Genomic DNA, 19,232 nt, shown 5'->3' on the forward strand with positions numbered 1-19,232 from the left:
AAACAACATTTTCTTGACACATCTTTTTTTATGGTAATGGAAGGCACAACGTTCCAGTAAGCATGGATCCGCGAAATAAGTGCCGCCGCTGTGTTCATTATGAAATATTGTTCTAGTTAGTACAAATTTATTTGAAATGTAAGCTTTTCAATAAAGTCCACAAGAAACTGATTTAATATTTCTCCCTTGATGTACTTCAACGCGGTATTACTGCAGGACATTACAGTTCACAATTTACTGTGCACTAGTAATTGTTAAAGGAGGAGTTTCACATACGGCTTTGGCATTTGGATCGTACTTTGCAGTCGTCTCTGGGGAGAGTTACGAAATATTTCAATCGCCCTCAAATCATCTCGTAAATCTGGACAATTCTGTGCAGTCTTCTGATCCATTTGTTATACTGTATTAAGGGAAGCTCTTTACACTTCATTTCTGATATGGCCCCAGACAAAAATGTCCGGAAGATTGAGGTCGGATGATGTAGGGGGTCAAGGTACAGACCCCACTGAACGTATCCATCTTGGGTTACACTGACACGAAGATGTCATCGTATGTAAGCAGTGAAATGTGCCGGTGCTCCATCATGCTTGTACTATGATCCACAACCAAGAGCTATGGGTCGAAACTGAGCCCAAACGCAAGGGGACTTAATCGCAAAGTTTATACAGGGTGATTTTATCTACTGTGTACAAACTCTAGGGATTTATCGATGAGAGGATACGGAACAAAAAAAGGTCTAAGACCGCGTCTCAAACAAACGGCGAAACATTGTTGAAAACATTGAATGCTGTGACCATTAATTAAAACTCCCGGGCTGAATTGCCGTGGTCCATATATAAAACTTCTTCTCCTTCCTGACGTTTCGTTGCCTACTGCGGGCAACATCTTCTGACTCACCTCAGAAGATGCTGCCCGCAGTAGGTAACGAAACGTCAGGAAGGAGAAGAAGTTTTTTATATGGACCACGGCAATTCAGCCCGGAAGTTTTAATTAATGAAGATGCCGGCCGCGAAAGCTTACATGGTATGATTGAATGCTGTGGTTTTTGTCGGCGGGTACAGGTCTCCTGATACAACCTTGCTACCCGCCACCCATAGCCATTTGCCATTTCGCAAGCAAACACCACGTCTCGATTCGAATACGGAACCACTACAAGGTGAGTCAGCAAGAGAAGTGAATCGGACACAACATTAACAATTAATATGTCAGGAGAGGGCGCTATGGCATGACGTCTGAGGAACAGTACCGCCCTGCAGGAGGAAAATGCATACTGCAACTGTGGCTGTGGCGCGTATTAGGCAGCAGTCTCTGTAACAAAGTAGTACTGAATAAATGGTCTCTAGCACGGAAACCACGCATTTCCGGACATAAGTTAATTGGATCTTTTTTGTTCCTTATCCTCTCATCGATCAATCCCTAGAGTTTTTACACGGTAGAAAAAAATCACCTGGTATCCCAAATACTGGTACAATATTTGACACTGAAATCAGTGGCGGCCCTTAATCACGCACTCGACAGTTATGTGTCATAGGGTTCGTTTGCTAAATCAAGTTCACTGGAACGTGTTGTCTCCCGCTGGTGATAGTGAAGACGGGCGAGGAAAGCAGGAGGCGGCGAGCAGCCAGCAGTACCTCTGGTCGCGGCCGGTCTCGCAGGAGATGGCGAGCCGCTCTCCGGTGGAGTGCTCGAGGCGCGGCGCGGTGCTCACGTTGAGGCCGAAGGGCAGCCGCAGCTCGCGCGCCGGCTGCGCCACCGTCTGGTCCAGCCGCCGCTTCTCCACCACGCAGTCCATGCGCGCCCGCAGGTTGCGCTCCACCAGCGACTGCAACCAGCAAGCGCTCTGTCAGTTACTCCCAGCTCTGCCACCACAACGTCAAGACGATACCTGCCAGACTACATATGTAGAACATATTCCATAGAACAGTCAACAAAGGAAAATCGGGAGAAGAATTCGTGTAGTCCAAATTTTTGTACAGTGTTAGCACAGACTGTCGTAACCAACATATTAAAAATTACTATCGGCGGGGCGTGAGTGTGCGGGTGGGCATTTAGAGACCACCTTTATGTACGAGGGTTGTCCAGAAAGTAAGTTCTGATCGGTCGCGAAATGGAGACTACTGGGAAAATCCGGTAAAGCTTTGCACAGATGTGTTGGGGGGTGTCTTTAGTATGTCCGTTGATCGTGTCGCGTCGCTCTTTTCAGTTTTGAGTGGACAGTGGGCACGTAAAGATGCGTAGGGAATACCGTCTCCCGCCAAGAGGGCCTGGTTAGAGATTTCCTGTGCCATGCAGCCCACATAACACAACTGCCGAGCAGTTCCCTCTTCATGCCAATTCTCGGCCGCACGCTGCAGGGGCAATGAAGACGCTCCTGCAGCGTTTCCGATGACAAGTGCTTGATCACCCACAATACAGTCCGTAATTGGCTCCCCCTGTGTCTCATCTCTTCTCACAAGAACCGCTGGCTATGAAGACTAAATTTCTCCACAGACAACGAGCTGCAGACCAGTGCAGATAACTGGCCTAAAGCACAGGCGGCTGCTTTCTATGATGAGGATATTAGCAAGTTGATACAACACTACGGCAGCCCTCGAAGTTGGAGCAGCGGCTATGTAGAGAAGTAGGTGGAAGGTGTACCTAACTGTTGCAAATAAAACGTTTCTGGTTTTCACTGTGGTTTCCATTTCGCGACCGATCGGAACTTACTTTCTGGAGAGCCCTCGTATTTCTTGAATAACTTGGAAACAACAGCTTCTAGCGAAAATGTTTCGCAGCACAAAATTATATTACATTAAACTTTCTACAGAAAAGGTCCTGTTCTTTTCCTCTCTGAGGATGGAAAACCGCAAATTATTAAAAACAGCATTTTAACGGTGTAAATTAATGTTTACTGTTAAATGAAGTGGGTTAAGAACAAACATTAGATGTGTACACAACGTCTAAGTGCAGTAGAGCCGTATAAAGGGATAACACTTCTTCTGTGGCTGGGACAGGGTGGAGGGGAGGGGGGGCGGGGGTGGAGTGTACAAGTGCGACCGAAAGTAGATCACCGGATTGTGAGTCGTGCAACTCTCCCCTTCACAGGTTTGCAAACTGAAGGGCCAGCAGATGATTCCCCACCCCATCTATCCCACTACGTCACAAGAAATAACTGCAGAGTTTCACAGAGTTATACTGGCCCTCCGCAATACGCCTCATGAATCAGTGGCGATGCAGTTCGCGGATATGCCTAAGAGTGTTTACTTTCCCCAAAATCCGTTATCCTTATATGGAACACGGCCGGAAATGTCATGTCCATTATAATTATCCGGGCTGTTATGCCGTGGTCGGTTGATGAATTCTGTGGCAATTCCCAACGTTTTGTCCCCGTCTGCGGAGGACATCTTCAAGGGGGTCTGTAGCTCGATGGAAGGTCCAACATAGCCACTGGCTCGCCACTGATGTACCGTATCAGCATATTAAAAGTGTTTCAATAGAACTGATTCTGCATTATTTGTCTTCCCCACGTCCTTGAAATTAATGCTGCCAAGTTTGGTACTCGTGCGGTAATTAGTTTCCGTGCTATAACGTGTTAAACAGGGAAAGTTTAATTATAACCACCCGGTACATATCAGGAGTTATGGTACACAATGAAAACCCCGCATCACAGTACCGTAACGAGTCTCCAGCGGGTCCAAGATGAAACGGTGCAGCCAGTTGATACAGTGGAGTATCGTGCAGTAATTCGTTTTCGACAGCAGCGGAAATGTTACAATCTTGTCAGACCAAAGATACCAATCTCGATTCGCCTGACACGTCTGCAAGATTTCCGCTGCTGTAGAAAACGAATAACCGCGAGATGCTCCACTCTATCAACGGGCTGAACCACTCCAGCTGGCGGCACGTTACGCTACAGTGGCGCGTGGTTTCCACTGTGTACCTTGACTCCAGATATCTATTTGGAAACAAACAATAAAATTAGTTACGTAACTTTTTTCCGAGGTAATGACTAAAACCTTACGACCACTCTTCGTACTGCTGTTTGATTTACATTGACGGTGGAGTACTCACGCCGGCCAGGTCGTCGAAGTCTAGCGTGAGCGGCAGCTTGAAGTGCAGCTGCTGGTCGCGGTCGGCGCCGTCTTCGTCGGACGGCTGCTCCGCCGAGGGCTCGTCCTGCTCCTGGTCCTGGTCCTGGTCCTGTTGCTGCTGCTGCTGCTGCTCCTGCGCCTCCGACTCCTGCTGCTGAGGCTCGGCGTCCAAGCGCTGGTCCACCGCCGCCAGCTTCTTGTGCGCCATCGACTCCTCCGACTGCAGCGGGTCAGACACCAGCGCCTGGTAGCCCGGCTGGTCCTCCTGCAAGTACACCACTCGTCAGCGTCATCACTGGCATAGCACTGAATGGAATTAACAAAAAAAAATACCTCCGCGTCTGATACCACACTCCCGAGAGCAAAACTTTACGCAGTTGGCCATTTTAAACTACAACACCAGGAACAACAACAAACAAGATAACTTTATTGCTTGTGATGATGATGCCCCATACTCCGAGGAGCGTAGGGAACGATGCGGGAGTCCCGCACCGCCGACTAGGTAAGGTCCTAGCGGAGGTGGTTTACCATTGACTTCCTCCGACCGTAATGACGATGAATGATGATGATGAAGACAACAGTTCAATACCCAGTCATCTCGAGGCAGAGAAAATCCCTAACCCCGCCGGGAATCGAACCCGGGATGCGAGATCGCTACCGCAAGACCATGCTGTATGTATGTCATTTAGACGAAGAATACATTATCAATTTTGCACTTGAATTGGGGGTGTACATGGTGCGAAATTTCGTACAGACAGCTGCCAGCAACAATTGCTCTAAATCGGTTAGGCATCCAGACTGCTGCGACTCTATACCACAATTCATCAATCGTAGTCTCAGGCGAGTAGTGGTATTCCAATAACCCTTCAGGCCTTGACCAGATGTTTCCAGTTGTCGGGAGATGTGGAGAACTTGTTGGTGAGGGGAACAGTCAAACACGCTATGTATCAAGCTAGTCAGAATACCATGGGAACATGCGGTCCTGCATTATCTTGTTAAAAGATAATCTCATGGAGACTTCGAAGATGGGGCACGGACACCTTCCTTAACACGTTAGAAATTTAGTGGCTCCGTCCTATATAATTCCAGTTGCTGAAGCCGGCCGCGGTTCTAGGCGCTTCAGTCAAGAACCGCGCGACTACTACGGTCGCAGGTTCGAATCCTGCCTCGGGCGTGGATGTGTGTGATGTCCTTAAGTTAGTTAGGTTTAAGTAGTTCTAAGTTCTAGGGGACTGATGACCTCAGGTGTTAAGTCCCATAGTGCTGAGAGCCATTTGAACCATTTTTGAACCAGATGCTGGACCCGCATAGCGATGACCAATGCAGTGTAGCAACGTTCATTCCCCATAAGTGGATGTGTCTGTCGTGATCCCGTATGCAGAACAGGGCCTCATCTCAAAACATGACTTGGTTCCATTGTTGTGTTCGATGTTGATTACAACCGTCCATGCGCCTCTCTCTGCAGTAGCGTCAATGGCCAATGTGCTGACAGTCCGTGGTGCTCCAAACGTCGTGGTGCTGTTTCTGTGGATACGTGTCTTGCTGCAAAGAAGCCCACTGAACTCAAGACACTCGACGTGGCTACACGATCCTCCACGACTGAGAGAACAATATGTCTGTCCTCTCGCGTGCTAGTCGTGTGTGACTTTTGGCTTTGAGTATGGCTCTCCTGAACCCGTCGATTTCACATTCGCTTGGTACACGTGGGATTCCAAACAACACGAGCATCGACATCTAAGAATGATAAACCGCATTCTTAACGGGCCATGATCCTGCCACTGTCGAGATCCACTGACGACGTTTCATCTTCTTACATCAAGTATAACATGTTCTCCCCACAACAAAAACGTTTAAATGCGTTTAAGAATGGTAAACTCGCTGTGTAATAATACCTTATATCCACAATGACGTAACACGTACCTATTTGGTGTGGTTGCACTAAAATGGTTATCAATTGTATATCCGAGCATGTACTATACTTCATGTCAATTTTATGCTTCTCGCATTTCGCTTTCTTGCTGATATTGTAATGACCAGCACTGTACATAGAGTAAAGAATATGAAGCATTAGCGGCTGCAAATTAATCCAGAGACTTCAGTAATATTAATGCCTGTACTAACCTCCATATCAGTTTCATGTATTCTGTGCGACTGGTCGAGAGATAATTAACAGATACGTACTGTAAGGGTGCAAATGCGCATGAAGGTCAATTGGAGCTGGTGATATGCACCTTTACTGAAGGCTGAGAGTTGAACCGGTAGACTTTTCATGAACCTACCGGCGTCTGTTACTACGTAATAGTAGTCATTTCACAGGAAAACTCTGGTGGAAGGCAGGATCGCCCCGAAACGAGTAAGAAGATCGCTTCAAGAAGGAGAGTTGTAGTAGTATTTACCCTGATATTTGCGAGTCAAATATTTGGTTCAATCAGGTGTAACTGATTATCGTGAAGATGGTGATTTCCACTAAAACTAGGTCATTGTATAAATGGTACTCTTCCGTGTGCAAGGATCCACTTGAAACTGAAAACTGGCTATTACAAGACGCCTGGTAACATGACATTCCAAAGTGGTCATTGTAGAAATGCTGCTAAAAATACAGGTTGCAGTGTAAAGTAGTGCAGACTAAAGCAATTTACGTAGTTTTGTAATATCTCCAGCTGTCCGTAACTTCTGTAACTAGCTTGATCACAAACACGGTGACTGAGCGAGAGGCTAAGGCCAATTACACCTGAAAGTAGGAGAGGAACCTGATGTCTCGGTCACGATTACAACAAGATGTCGTAAGGCAGGTATCCATTTTAGCAACGGCAGACGACGCCATGTGCTGACCAGCTACCCGGAGACAGTGGTGATGGCAGCCCGTCGGATTTCTGAAGTACCGACGTGATAGAATGCGGCATACATTCATTGTCATTATTGTTTGAGTTAACGTTCTGTGTACTTTACGAGACGGTTGGCATCACATTTGGCTTGTTGTGAAAGTGTTAAAAAGAATGCGGAAACGGATCGAAGTAGTCTGAAACAGATACAGCTATTAGTTCACTCATCTTGTATAGTAAAGGGCGATCTGTAATAGTTACTTGAGAAAATGTGAACTTCTTAGCCAAGACCGCTTGGAAACAGCTTTCATTGTCGATTACCAGTTTCGGTAAGCAGGGTTACCATGAAACTTCCTGGCAGATTAAAACTGTGTGCCGCACTGAGACTCGAACTCGGGATCTTTGCCTTTCACGGGCAAGTGCTCTACCAACTGAGCTACCCAAGCACGACTCACGCCCCGTCCTCACAGCTTTACTTCTGTCAGTACCTCGTCTCTTACTTTCCAAACTTTACAGAAGCAAACTTTACAGAAGCTTCTGTAAAGTTTGGAAAGTATGAGACGAGGTACTGGCAGAAGTAAAGCTGTGAGGACGGGGCGTGAGTCGTGCTTGGGTAGCTCAGTTGGTAAAGCACTTGCCCGCGAAAGGCAAGGGTCCCGTGTTTGAGTCTCGGTCCGTCACACAGTTTTAATCTGCCAGGAAGTTTCATATCAGCGCACACTCCGCTGCAGAGTGAAAATCTCATTCAGGGTTACCATCTTCAGATCTCGATAAAAGTATATTAGGTGCCTCCTACACCAGCTGTGCAAGTACTACTTGTAAGCCATTGCCAGGCATCTGAGAGATGAGATGAACGATGCATCTGCAAGTCAATGCTAAAATCATAATATATAGAAAAATTCGCCAAAATGCTCTTGCCCCATACCGCACACTTCTGCGTACTTCATGGCAGCCACGGCACCGCTAGAAGAAGGTAACCATGCTTTCCGAAACCAGTAATCGACAATAAAGGTTGTTTACAAGCGATTTTGGCTAAGGAGTCCACCTTCCCTCAAGTGAAACAGCTATTTTGGAATCGTTGTCCAGCGCGGGAGGACTCCATGAGGAGTTACTCTCAAAAACTCTACTTCAGTCGTCGCAGTTGAATTTGATGTCACAGGTTTTTGGTCGTTTCAAATGACTAGAAGTGTACGTAGAAAGACATTTAGATGATGACGTAGTAGGTTACGTATTTTAAGCTAGGAGAAGCTGGATTGTAGAATATGGATTGTAGAATACGGTAAAAATTTATTTTCCAACTCAGTTAGTAATTTCATCCAAAGAAGCCTTTTCCGATGTTGCACTTGCAGCCCACTTTGTGTCGCTCCGCGTGCAACTGCGAAAGCGACCGTCTTCTTATCTGAGGGCGCTGCGGGCGCCGCCAGTCACGCGTAACAGGGGAAACTCGCCCGCAACAAGGCCGGAGGTGGGAGCCGTGGGCGGCGCGCTTTCTCTACTGCCGGCACGAGCCGCAACAACTACTCTCTGCTCGTCTGCGAGGAAACTGTTATTTGGACTCTTATTGGCGTACAGATTTCGTGCCCCCGCCTCCTACCACTCTCCTCGCTATGCCGATGAAATTTGTGGTAACGTTCTATGGTCCCTAGACTTACACACTACTAAATCTAACTTAAACTAACTTACGCTAAGGACAACACACATACACCCATGCCCAAGGGAGGACTCGAACCTCTGACGGGAGGGGAGCCACGCGAACCATGACAAGGCGCCTGAGACCCCGGACTACCCCGCGCTGTGCCGATGCAGTACTTTTGTACTATCTAAAAGAGGAAAATTGCAATTTGCTTCTGTAAGCTGGAAATGAGGAATTTACTTCCTTATTACTATACCGTAAAAGAACCCACACCAAATCACTCATTTCGCTTTCATTTTGCAGGACTGTTATTCATCGAAATGTAGCTATACACTGAAGAGCCAGAGAAACTGGTATAGCCATGCGAATTCAAATACAGAGATATGTAAACAGGCAGAATACGGCGCTGCGCTCGGCAACGCCTATACAAGACAACAAGTGCCTGGCGCAGTAGTTACATCGGTTACCGCTGCTACAAATGGCAGATTGTCAAGATTTAAGTGAGTTTGAACGTGGTGTTATAAGCGGCGCATGAGCGATGGGACACAGCATCTCCCAGGTAGCGATGAAGTGGACATTTTCCAGTACGATCATTTCATAAGTGTACCTGAATATCACGAATCCGGTAAAACATCAACTCTCCGACATCGCTGCGGCCGTGAAAATATCCTGTAAGCACGCGACCATCGACGACTGAAGAGAATCGTTCAACGTGACACAAGTCTAACCATTCCGCTAATTACCGGAGATTTCAACGCTGGGCCATCAGCAAGTATCAGCCGTGCGAAACATTCAATGAAATATCATCGATGTGGGCTTTCGGATCCGAAGGCCCACTCGTGTGCCCTTGATGACTGCACGACACAAAGCTTTACGCCCCACCTGTGCCCTTTAACACCGACGTTGGACTATTGATGACTGGAAACACGTTGCCTGGTCGAACGAGTCTCGTTTCAAATTGTATCGAACGGAGGGACGTGTACGTGTATGGAGACAACTTTGTGAATCCATGGACCCTGCATGTCAGCAGGGGACTGTTGAAGCTGGTGGAGGCTCTGTAATGGTGTGGGGCGTGTGCAGTTGGAGTGATATGGGACCCGTGATACGTCTGGGTACGACTCTGACAAGTGACACGTACGTAAGAATCCTGTTTGATCACCTGCATCCATTTATGTCAATTGTGCATTCCGACGGACTTGAGCAATTCCAGCAGGACAATGCGACACTCACGCGTCCAGAATTGCTACAGAATGGTTCCAGGAACACTCTTCTAAGTTTAAACACTTCCGATGGGCACCAAACTCCCCAGAAATGAACATTATTGAGCATATCTGCGATGCCTTGCAACATGTTGTTCAGAACAGATCTCAACCCCTAGTACTCTCACGGACTTATGGACAGCCCTGTAGGATTCATGGTGCCAGTTCCCTCCAGCACTACTTCAGACATTAGTCGAGTCCATGCCACGTCGTGTTGCGGCACTTCTACGTGCTCGCGGGGGCCCTACGCGTTGTTAGGCAGGTGTACCAGTTTCTTTGGCTCTTTAGTGTATATACTAGATAAGTCACTACCAGTAATAAACAAAGTCAGCATACTTCCTGCTGACAAAAATTCTTTTTGCTTCTTACTGTGTTGGTACATGTGAAAACGATCGTTTTAAAGATAGCATATAATATTCATTAGAAATGTTATCGTTAGAGGCAAAGCATGGGCTGAACCATGTAGACGGAAACATTGAAAAATTTGCTCGCAACCATGAAGCTCTATACATATGACAAAACCAAAGCGAATACCAATGTAAGTACATTTCTTCGAATGCCACAGAAAGGTAATTATTTATAGTACTTTCAAAGCATTAAGAAGATATGACTTGCTGAAAATTTATAATGAAGATTCCAATGAAGAAAATGGATGCGTTCAAAATAAAAGTAATTATATGGAGAGCAAATTATCTGGAAGTATAAACTGAAATTACTGCTAAGATTTGCTTCTGATACGTAAGTATGGACCATGTATTGTGCATGTAGCTCTACTTCCACACTGAAGTCAGAACTCAATAACTAACACAGTGAACCAGTGTGCAAACCGAAGAAAGGCAAGGATTAAACCGTTAAACCGGTCTACAGCTCGATTAGTTTTAGTTCTCAATACAAAAGAGTCGTCACCAGTTAGAAGAGAAGAAGCACCCTTAGCTTCACGGAGAAGTTATATGATACTATCATATCCAGCCCTGTAATGTTACTGTGTTTCATTTTTTCCCTACTTGGTAACATCTTCCTTGCTGGCAAGTAAGGAGGGTCAAGTAACACAGAATATAAGAGGATTCCGTGTGCTGGAATGAAAGTACAACTGCTTTTTTTCTGGCACACAAATGACCAGCAAGAGCCGGATCACTCCAGACGATTCATAGACGTTGACGCAGGAGTGTCAACTCAAAGCTTGTGCTTCGCAGAGGTAAAAAAGAAATTGATGCAGACTCGGGACGTACTCTGCCTGTATTATGAGGCCAACCGTCTGAGACTTGACCCCATCGGAACTTGGGTCTACGCCTCAATGTCAGCAAGAGATAACCGGAGGAGAGTTTCAAGTAGTATGGGGAGGTGAAATACGACAGCATTTTGCACTGCCCGGATATCTAGGACCCCACTCCGACAGACAGAACTGAAGTCTGTGCCACGATTAGCCCAGACGGCCGGCCGAAGTGCCCGAGTGGTTCTAGGCGCTGCAGTCTGGAACCGCGCGACCGCTACGGTCGCAGGTTCGAATCCTGCCTCGGGTATGGATGTGTGTGATGTCCTTAGGATAGTTAGGTTTAAGTAGTTCTAAGTTCTAGGGGACTGATGACCTCAGAAGTTCCATAGTGCTCAGAGCCATTTGAGTCATAGCCCAGACGTGCAGATCATTAGCTATCGATGTTCGACTGCTGCGAATGTCTGTGTGTCTGCTGCTGAACACGCCTCTCCAGTGTGGAGTCTCCCGCATTTGCACATAAGGTGGACACTGCGTAAATGTGTTAGTGGTCAGCGAAGACTGCGAAGGGGTGCCTGGAGCAAACTTCGGTGCAGAAATGCTATACAAGGTGGCAGCCAGTCAAGGGTATTTTAGGGGATTGGTGTAAAAAATTTTATTTCAAAGTCCCCAGTCAAATCTTTACAAGTTTTCTCCCAGAGCAACTTCCGCTGTGCCTACGTGACACAAGTTATTTGCCTTTCAGAACCGAGGCAGTTCTGTCCGGTTAACGTTGGTGACAAGAGACGCCTTGAGCCCTCTGCTGAAACTGCTAGCGAATTCACGCCATCAGTTTTAGCCAATAGCGTGCGTGGCATAGAGGTCACGTGTGTGGACTCTGGAGGATTCTACAGTGCAGAACACAGTGGCTTCTCTCTCTTGTGATCCAGATCTCGAGCAGAACAGACGTCTTTTCGAAAGACAGAGCCTCTGGCTTCGGTTTCCATGACCGGCAAGCAACATCAATTAACGTGAACCGCCTCCCCTTCCGCTACCCATTTCACCTTCGTGATGACGTAAAGTGTCCCCTACGCTTGAGCCATCCGGACACGGTCCCCTAACGACGCAAATTTTCAACTTATCCACACACTACTGACGTAGTGTCTCTGCCCATTATCCTCAACATTCGCAGCGATCGCTGATTCCCGTACGGGGTCGAGCAATGTGTGCATCTGCACACAAGGGATCATTGGACCGTCTCGTCATAAGGGCAGGTTCCCAAACTTAATAAAAGAGGATGCTGCACAGGGAAGAGTGAGAGTGCTGAACTGCAACACGGACAAGGAGAACTGCGGACTCTTCACTGCTGAAGCGAGCGGCCCCTGCGACGAGGTGGAAGGCAAGACCTGGGCACCTATTGTGAAGTCGCTTCCATGACGCACATTGTACTCAGTAAGATATGTTTATAAGGGCATATCGAGCGCAAATTTTCGCAAAAATTCGTTTGAAGACAGACGCTAAATAAATAACGCACAAAAAGAGTTGATTTGGGGCTGCTGCGACGTGAGCGTTCGCCTATTTGCCTGCGGTGTGTTGCGGGCAACGGCCAGCCAGGCCGCAGCGGCGTTGCACAAGACAGCCAGGCGCTGAGGCGCTCTCCTCAAATGTCGCGAGGCAGCCTTCCAGCAGGTGGCGCAACCACCACGCTTCCACGCTCAGCAGTCGTGCTCGGAGCGCGCCCACTCCCAAGATGGACGGTAGCTTCGCCACGAGCACAGCTGACCGCATTCCGGCCAGCACACTACCCAATAAAACACTTGTCTGACACGGCACCTTCTTCTGCGTTGGCCTGAAATTGCGCTTCACTGGCGAGGCTAGCGACGCAGTCCGTCCCTACAACTGCCAACCAATAAAAAACGAATCTCAACCTCCACAACTTCGGGGGCTGTTCAGGGATATTTTTTTATTATTTTGGTACAAACGAACCGTGTTCTAATACGGCTCGTTGACGAGTAGTTGTCTTTCTTTTGGTTTCTTACGCTAGTTTATCTTCGTATCTGTATTACATCGAGAATATCCACACAACAGTGTGGATACACCGTACACGCCGTTTGTCATTTCTGGAAACAAACTTGACCCATTCACTCAACGTCACTGCTGTTTGTTGCATTCAGTGTGTCGGCTTAATATTTCCGGAAGTGTTTGTTGTAAGTTAACAGTGCTAACAGCAGTATGGACGGATTTACCGATAAAGAGTTGGTCGACGTCCAGCTCGTGTACGGTTTCATTGAACGCAGTGGAAAAGCGGCACAACGCTGAGCTGTTCCTGCAGCGAAGGCATCAACCATAGTGCTTTTGCATCTGAGGCATGTTACATTTGTGTTCTACGTTTATGTGTTTGAGTACTATAAGTTTTTGCATCATCGTGAAGGTGTTTTCAAAGATACAAAAGTTATTGGGACAACAGACCTAAGATAACAAGATAACAGTACTCTTCAACGAGCCACCGGGGCCCACGTACCTCTTATACCAAAATATTCAAAAAATATCCTTGAATAAATTTATAAATTTTGTCTGTGGAGTTCGGGTTCAACTTATACGTTACTGCGTCTTGCATGTATCTCCTGAAAATGCAATGAACGTCACGTTAGAGAGATTAGTGCCCACCCATTCTTCACGCGAGCTAATACCAACTGGAAGTGGAAAGGGGGGCAGCGACAGTGATGCACAATGTGCCCTCCGCTACACACCGTAAGGCGGCTTGTCGAGTACAGATGTAGATGTAGATTAACGGAATACGCACACAATGAACAAAACTGGCATATCGTTGCCCACTGGAAGGGTGATACAAACTGCAAAAGTTTTTTATTTCTTTCGTTTCCTCTTTCCTCTAATAATTCACATTAACTGAAGATATAACTGCCACTTCCCTCAGTCAGTGGTTAACCACGACACCTTTATAAACTAACTTCAAGAATTCACTTTTAGAAAATTTCGTTACATTTTGGAGTGAGTGTTACTAAAATATTTATTCATTGAAAATGCTTCTTACTAATTCAGTACTTTCTAAGCCATGCCATAAAATTCAGTCTCGGGTATTCAGTTCCAGGTTAATATCCAAGTGAGGCGTTTTTGACCTGTTGTTGCAGCTCTTCGAATGGCGTGATGTCCGAAAGTCTACACTAGCGTTATGAGGCGAGGGATACATTGTGCTTACGCCCCTCCCTACACATTGTGTAGTACACTTCCAGGTTGGTATGCTAGTTAAAACGAATGTTATATACTATATGATGAGTGAATTGGAGGTTACTTGATTTTAACACTGATGCCGTACACACGAGAGTTAACGAGCTAAAATTTAAAAAGAAGTGATTTCATTCCCAAGCGCTAATTCACTTTTCGTCATTCTACTACTGTAACAAAATCATTTTTGGATCGCGCCTGTTTGCTAGTTAGAGTGGCTATTGTGTTCACCACGCGAAAAGGTTTTATCCAGCCTGTAGGTAATGGCTTGGGTCTATCCCTGATCCGCCTAAAAGGGTAAGGCTTGGAGCGTACGAGGCCGGATCCAAGTCGAATGATTTCTCTCTGACCTCCGGTGCTTTCCAATGTTGCAGGGAAACTGCTAAGAGGCCTGGCAAGATGTTCTTGATTATTGACTTTCAAGTTACGAGAAGTCTAACCCTAACTCGCGAGTCAGCGTGAGGCCAGTGACCCTTGTTTACATTTATTTTACGAAATAACCGGATCCGGTAATAAAAGCTTCCGTTTTATTAAATCTGTGGATCAGTAAGCCACGTTTTGTGACGCGCGCCGCACGGCTCCAAAAGAGTGTGGATTCAGGCCGTGGCCTTGAGTGTGATTTCTCGCGACGCCACTGTAGCTCCGAGACACAGACGAAAGAGACGTTTCAGTATGTGGGTCGTCTGTCAGATAAGGAGAGACTGGTCAACATCCACTACCACTGTATGATTCGCTAAATTTAGAATAAGCACATTTAGGTTCGACATTTTTCTACCAGGTCGAAATTCCGCATTGTATATACAAGTTTCCGAAATTAAAAACATTTCATTCGAAAGAGGTAAATTGGATATTTAGAAGTGTTTACTACAATCAACAGAACATCAGGTCAGATGTCGGAAATTTCGTGCGGAAGTTTTGCGGCCGAGTACTAGGAAAGCGGGCAGAATGTGGCGTCATGCATAATGCAGGAACCTCGCAGACACACTTTGGAAGCCAGCTGTTGCACTCCGTCCTGCGCCAGAGCCAGCCTCTTGGCACAGCTGGGGGAGGGCAGACTGCACCAGGGGAAACGTAGCTAGTGGAGGTGATCCAGGTTCGTTAGAGACCCCGGCAACGCGAGATGGGAGAATACTAGAACGTCCTTGCATAAAATTAAAGCCAGTGCAGATTCTATGCGGGTCAAAAAAAAAAAAAAAAAAAAAAAAAAAAAAAAAAAAAAAAAAAAAAGACGCTCTATCATCAGTTTCACGCAGTAGGTCATCCATTGCTTTAATGTACAGTTACTCTTTTTTCTACCCTCTTCTGAATAGTCTGATGTGGACCACCTGTCAATCTTTTCATCTCAGAGTAGGTCTTGCAACCTACGTCCTCAGTTATTTGCTAGATTTTTCCAATCTTTGTCTCCCTCTACAGTTGGTCCTTCTACAGTTCCCTGTAGTACAATGGAAGTTCTTCCCTGGTGTCTTTACAGACATCCTGAAATCCAGCTCCCTCTTTGTCAGTGTTTCGCCAATATTTCTTTCCTCGCCGATTCTGCGGAGAACTTCCTCATTCCTTACCTTATCAGTCTACATAATTTTTAACATTCCTCTGTAGCACTACGCCTCAAATGGTTCGCTTCTCTTCTGTTTCTATTTTCCCAAGGTCAATGTCTCACTGCCATACAATGCTGTGCCCCAAACGTAGTTTCTCAGAAACTTATTTCTCAAATTAAAGTGTATGTTAGATACCAGTAGACTTCTGTTGGAAGGAATACCCTTTTTGCCAGAACTGGTCTGCTTTTTATGTCCTCCTTCTTCCATCCACCATCGGTTACTACGCTGCCTAGGTAGCAGACTTCCTTAACTTCTTTTTGTTCGTCAACTCCAATTATGATGTTTCTCGCTGTTCTCATTTACACTACTTCTCATTGCTTTTGTCTTTCTTCGATTTACTCTCAGTCCATATTCTGTGCTCATCACAGAGTTCATTCCATTCAACAAATCCTGTAATTCTTCTTCACTTTTACTGAGGTTAGATATGTTCTCAGCGGGTCTTATCGTTGACATCCTTTCACCTTGAATTTGAATCCCGATTTGTTAGACAACTGAAATTCATGTTTTCAGGTGACTAAAGAAATGTTCTCATTCACTACGTTTACATGTTCTTCCATATCTACTTTTCTTAACAAATTTCTCAGTTCCGCCTCTGGCTGTTCTCGTAAACACTCCAACATCGGATACGGAAATGCTGTTGCCGGCCGCTGTGGCCGAGCAGTTCTAGGCGCTTCAGTCCGGAACCGCGCTGCTGCTACGGTCGCAGGTTCGAATCCTGCCTCGGGCATGGATGTATGTGATGTCCTTAGGTTTGTTAGGTTTAAGTAGTTCTAAGTCTAGGGGACTGATGACCTCAGATGTTAAGTCCCATAGTGCTTGGAGCCATTTGAACTATTTTTGGAAATGCTGTTCTGGTTGGCCGATTTTAGATCCACTATTTGTTTTCCACTTTTTGTAAATTCTCTACACATTTGCGTCGTCAGCGGGTTGTCAGGACCCTACTTGCTTTTTAAAACGTTGGTTCATGTCCAAGTGACATTTTATGGAGAGAAGGAAAAGAAATACTGGCCTCTCAGAGAAGTTATTAATCTCCTTTATTTAACTGAAGGAGGCACATTTTTTGTATGACATGGAAAATGATACTTCTGATATATTTGCTGGTTAATAAAATCGAACTACTTACTAACAACGCTTTATTCTGCGTACCAGGCTAATTTGCCGATTCCCACTTTCCGTGGCACAAAATATAGACTTGTAATAAAATATTCGCATATTTCTTCTAAAGGGTTAAGAATATGTCTTTATCACTAGAAGCTTTCCAGACATCCAAAGCTTCCAAAACATTGGAGATTCATAACGTTTGTTCAGATATCGCCTCGCACTTTTCCCACAACGTGTGTATTCCAGATAGGTGTAATAAAGCGGTTCCACACACGTTAAATGACGGTAATAAGATTTTTAAATACATTTTGGCTCAAAATGGCTCTGAGCACTATGGGACTTAACATCTATGGTCAACAGTTCCCCAGAACTTAGAACTACTTAAACCTAACTAACCTAAGGACACCACACAACACCCAGTCATCACGAGGCAGAGAAAAATACTTTTTCTTGAAAAGTGCCCCCTCCTCCTTATTTGATTTTTATACCAAAAAAATGTTGTAAAGCTGCTAATAACCTCACTTCATCGTGTTGACGACACGAGAACCGTTCATTTACAGATAAATTCGTGTTCAATAATTGACGCTCGGAAAACCGATATTCGATCGGGCTTTCAGATTCAGTTCTGGTCTTACATGTAAACAGAACAGCTATAACAGATTCCAGAAATACGATTTCTTCGTCCGAATGTTATGTGGCATGTAAAAGTGGTGCTTATGAAAGGAAAACGGGGACAAGTAACACACAAATTTCAAGTTCAAACTCAAACATCGCGCGGTTGTTGGCCTTACTTCACGAGACGATAACACGTATCTGCGATAGCAACATTGTCCACGGCCCACACGTAAGTAAAGGACATGCCCATGCACGATTATACAATGTCAATGCGACAAGTTCCTTCACGATCGAGAACGTTCCTTCTACTAGTCGAAAAGCAGGTACTATGTGCTAAGTGTTTCAAATTTCGTCTGCCTAGCTAGACCTAGGTTTTCCATTGTTTCTCCAAACCATTTTAAAGCAATTTAATGTGCCTTCTTCAGTGACTGTCTGACTCCGATTCAGCTCCGAACTACAAAACTGAGAAACACTTTCCAAGCCTCTGTGTTGCTCTAACATTTTCTCTCCAGTCACATCCAGGGGAGTGGGGGGGAGGGGGTGAATGGCAGATTGATGACCTTAGCTGTTTGCTCTCCTTGAACGCTTAACCATCAAAGCGAAAGCAAATGCTGGGATGGTTTCTTTCAAAAGTTCGCGTTCGATTTCTTTCCCTATCCCTCCGTACTGTAAGCTTGTGCTGCTTCTCTAACGACTTCGTCGTCGACGGTCCGTTGAACTCTAATCTTCCCTCCATCCTGTTTTTGTGTCATCAAAAAATTGTCGAATATGCCGTTTTCCTTTTGTAGTGAAGTAGAAAGACGCTAGAGATTCCCACGTTGGTTCTGCAGGCGTGCTCGATTCTTTCTCCGTGTGCGGACGTGGGAAAGAGGAGCCAGTGATTCGTACGTAAACAACAGGATACAAGAACGTCTGTGCGGAAGGCGGTGCCTTGCGAAGTTGCGGCATGCAAGCCTCGTCCGCTGCTGGTGAAAGGGAGAGGTGACCGTCCGCAGGCACTGTGCCGTGTGGTGCAACCGCCACAGCCGGGGTCAACGACCGCGGGGGAAAGCAAGCGGCCGGCCTCGTTATCCCAGGTCCGGAGCGCCGGGATGCTTCCAGGCGTGCGTCAACCTGCCGCTTGAACTCCACATAGAGGCCTCTTCCTGACTGCTCGTACCGAAGACTGTCGTCTAGGAATTATGCCAACAGATCCGATATGTCCAAGAACCTCTGCCTTGTCCCGGTTACAACCGATTACTCGGACCTTTTGCAGGGATTCGACTGCAATCTAAGAAGTAAAGTCGGTGTTTAACGATCCCTCAACAACGGATTCATTAGAGACCGAATATTAGGTTTAGTGAACATGGATGTGGAAGGGAGCAGCCGTAGCTTTGTTGGGGGAAACTTCCTAGGAATTCGCTGGAAGCCATAAGGAGGAAGAATGAAGATCGAGTTTTCTCGAGACGAGAGATCATTAAAAACAGAGCACAAGCTCAGACTGCTGAAGACTGGAGAAGGAAATGGGCCGCGTCATTTTCAAAGGAACCATCCAGAATTAACTGATTTAGGGAAACAGCGGAACGGACGCGCAAAGATAGTTTGAAAATGAGTTTTCCTGAATACTTGTCCAATATCTCACCTCACTCTGACCTCCGAACAAATGGTAAGTGGTTGGTCTTGAGCTGTTGCCGAGTGTGTTCACTGCGAAACTGAATAAGTGATG

At 46.0% G+C, this 19,232-nt stretch overlaps 1 protein-coding gene across 1 annotated transcript in view; it reads right to left on the reverse strand.

Annotated features, from left to right (window-relative positions):
* Positions 1-19,232, reverse strand: part of LOC124789673 (transcription factor SPT20 homolog) — a 127,135-nt gene that overhangs the window by 23,587 nt on the left and 84,316 nt on the right. Inside the window, exons 3-4 of the mRNA XM_047257108.1 lie at positions 4,051-4,335; positions 1,632-1,822 (exon numbers count right to left, since the gene is read on the reverse strand). Of these exons, the coding sequence (XP_047113064.1) occupies positions 1,632-1,822; positions 4,051-4,335 (476 nt within the window). The remainder of the gene's footprint in view (positions 1-1,631; positions 1,823-4,050; positions 4,336-19,232) is intronic.

This window comes from Schistocerca piceifrons, chromosome 3 (assembly GCF_021461385.2).
Source record: "Schistocerca piceifrons isolate TAMUIC-IGC-003096 chromosome 3, iqSchPice1.1, whole genome shotgun sequence".
NCBI lineage: Eukaryota > Metazoa > Arthropoda > Insecta > Orthoptera > Acrididae > Schistocerca > Schistocerca piceifrons.